Source organism: Bison bison, unplaced genomic scaffold (assembly GCF_000754665.1).
Source record: "Bison bison bison isolate TAMUID 2011002044 unplaced genomic scaffold, Bison_UMD1.0 scf7180017845660, whole genome shotgun sequence".
NCBI classification, from domain to species: Eukaryota; Metazoa; Chordata; class Mammalia; order Artiodactyla; family Bovidae; genus Bison; species Bison bison.
In genome coordinates this window covers 19,768-21,545 of record NW_011476233.1, presented here as the reverse complement: position 1 = coordinate 21,545, position 1,778 = coordinate 19,768, and the positions used below count along the sequence as shown (strand labels likewise).

General features: G+C 51.9%; 1 protein-coding gene across 1 annotated transcript in view; it reads left to right on the top strand.

Annotated features, from left to right (window-relative positions):
- Positions 1-1,221: 1,221 nt before the first annotated feature.
- LOC104985938 (mucin-5AC-like) overlaps positions 1,222-1,778 on the top strand; it is a gene marked incomplete at both ends in the record, with an annotated part of 20,319 nt that continues 19,762 nt past the window's right edge. Inside the window, 3 exon segments of the mRNA XM_010836330.1 lie at positions 1,222-1,291; positions 1,371-1,508; positions 1,589-1,753. Of these exon segments, the coding sequence (XP_010834632.1) occupies positions 1,222-1,291; positions 1,371-1,508; positions 1,589-1,753 (373 nt within the window).

Sequence of the window (1,778 nt, the reverse complement as noted above, 5' to 3'; positions counted from 1 at the left end):
ACAGTTTTTGTACAGTTCTTCTGTGTATTCTTGCCACCTCTCCTTAATATCTTCTGCTTCTGTTAGCTCCATACCATTTCTGTCCTTTATTGAGCCCATCTTTGCATGAAATTGTTCCCTTGATATCTTTAATTTTCTTGAAGAGATCTCTAATCTTTCCCATTCTGTTGTTTTCCTCTATTTCTTTTCATTGATCACTGAAGAAGGCTTTCTTATCTCTCTTTGCTATTCTCTGGAACTCTGCATTCAGATGCTTATATCTTTCCTTTTCTCCTTTGCCTTTCACTTCTCTTCTTTTCTCAGCTATTTGTAAGGCCTCCTCAGACAACCGATTTGCCTTTTTGCATTTCTTTTCCATGGGGATGGTCTTGATCCCTGTCTCCTGTACAATGTCATGAACCTCTGTCCATAGATCATCAGGCGCTCTGTCCATCAGATCTAGTCCCTTAAATCTATTTCTCACTTCCACTGTATAATCATAAGGGATTTGATTTCGGTCATACCTGAATGGCCTAGTGGTTTTCCCTACTTTCTTCAATTTAAGTCTGAATTTGGCAATAAGGAGTTCATGGTCTGAGCCACAGTCAGCTCCTGGTCTTGTTTTTGCTGACTGTATAGAGCTTCTCCATCTTTGCCTGCAAGGAATATAATCAATCTGATTTCGGTGTTGACCATCTGGTGATGTCCGTGTGTGGAGTCTTCTCTGTGTTGTTGGAAGAGGGTGTTTGCTATGACCAGTGCACTCTCTTGATAAAACTCTGTTAGCCTTTGCCCTGCTTCATTCTGTACTCTGAGGCCAAACAAAGGCACTGGGGTCTCTGAGGGGTCCCTGGGTCCTGGTGCACAAGGTTTTGTTTGAGCTCCCCGAGCATCTCTGGCAGGTGAGGAGTTTGATTCTAAATGTGATTCCGCCCCTCCTACTCTCTTGTGGGGGCCTCTCGTTTGCCCCTGGACGTGGGGTGTCTTTGTTTGGTGGGATCCAACATTCTCCTGTCGATGGCTGTTCTGCGGCTAGTTGCAGTTTTGGAGTGCTCACAGGAGAATATGAGCACAGATCCTTCTACTCCGCCGTCTTGAACAACTTTCATGTCATCAAAAAAAAAGTCCTATCCTTGTGGAAAGCTTAGCAAAGCAGGCTGAGCCTGAGTTGGGCAGGGGGTGGTCATCAGCCCTTCTCCGCCCTGTGGGGACTGTCACGACCCCTGCCGTGTGCTTCTCCAGGTCTTTGTGGTCAAGGCTAGTGGGGAGGTGTTTGTGAACCAGATCTACACCCAGCTGCCCGTCTCAGCAGGTGAGGGTGCCCGCCCCGTCCCTGCTTCTGACGGTCCCGCCTCTCGCACCCACTGAGACACGGTCCCCTGTGTCCACAGCCAACGTCACGCTCTTCAGACCCTCCACCTTCTTCATCATTGCCCAGACCCAGCTGGGCCTGCAGCTGGACATCCAGCTGGTGCCCATCATGCAGGTGTTCGTGAGGCTGGGGCCGCAGACCCGAGGGCAGAGCTGCGGTAAGAGGGTCACCGCCCGGCACCCAAGCCCAGCCCCCGTGGCTGGGCGCTCAGGGGCCTCACACTGCCCTCCGCCCCAGGCCTGTGTGGGAACTTCAACCAGAACCAGGCCGACGACTTCCTCACCATCAGCGGCGTGGTGGAGGGCTCAGCCGCCGCCTTCGCCAACACCTGGAAGACCCAGGCCGCCTGCCCCAACGTCAAGAACAGCTTCGAGGACCCCTGTTCCCTCAGCGTGGAGAACGGTGTGTGTCCAGCAGCCCCGGGGCC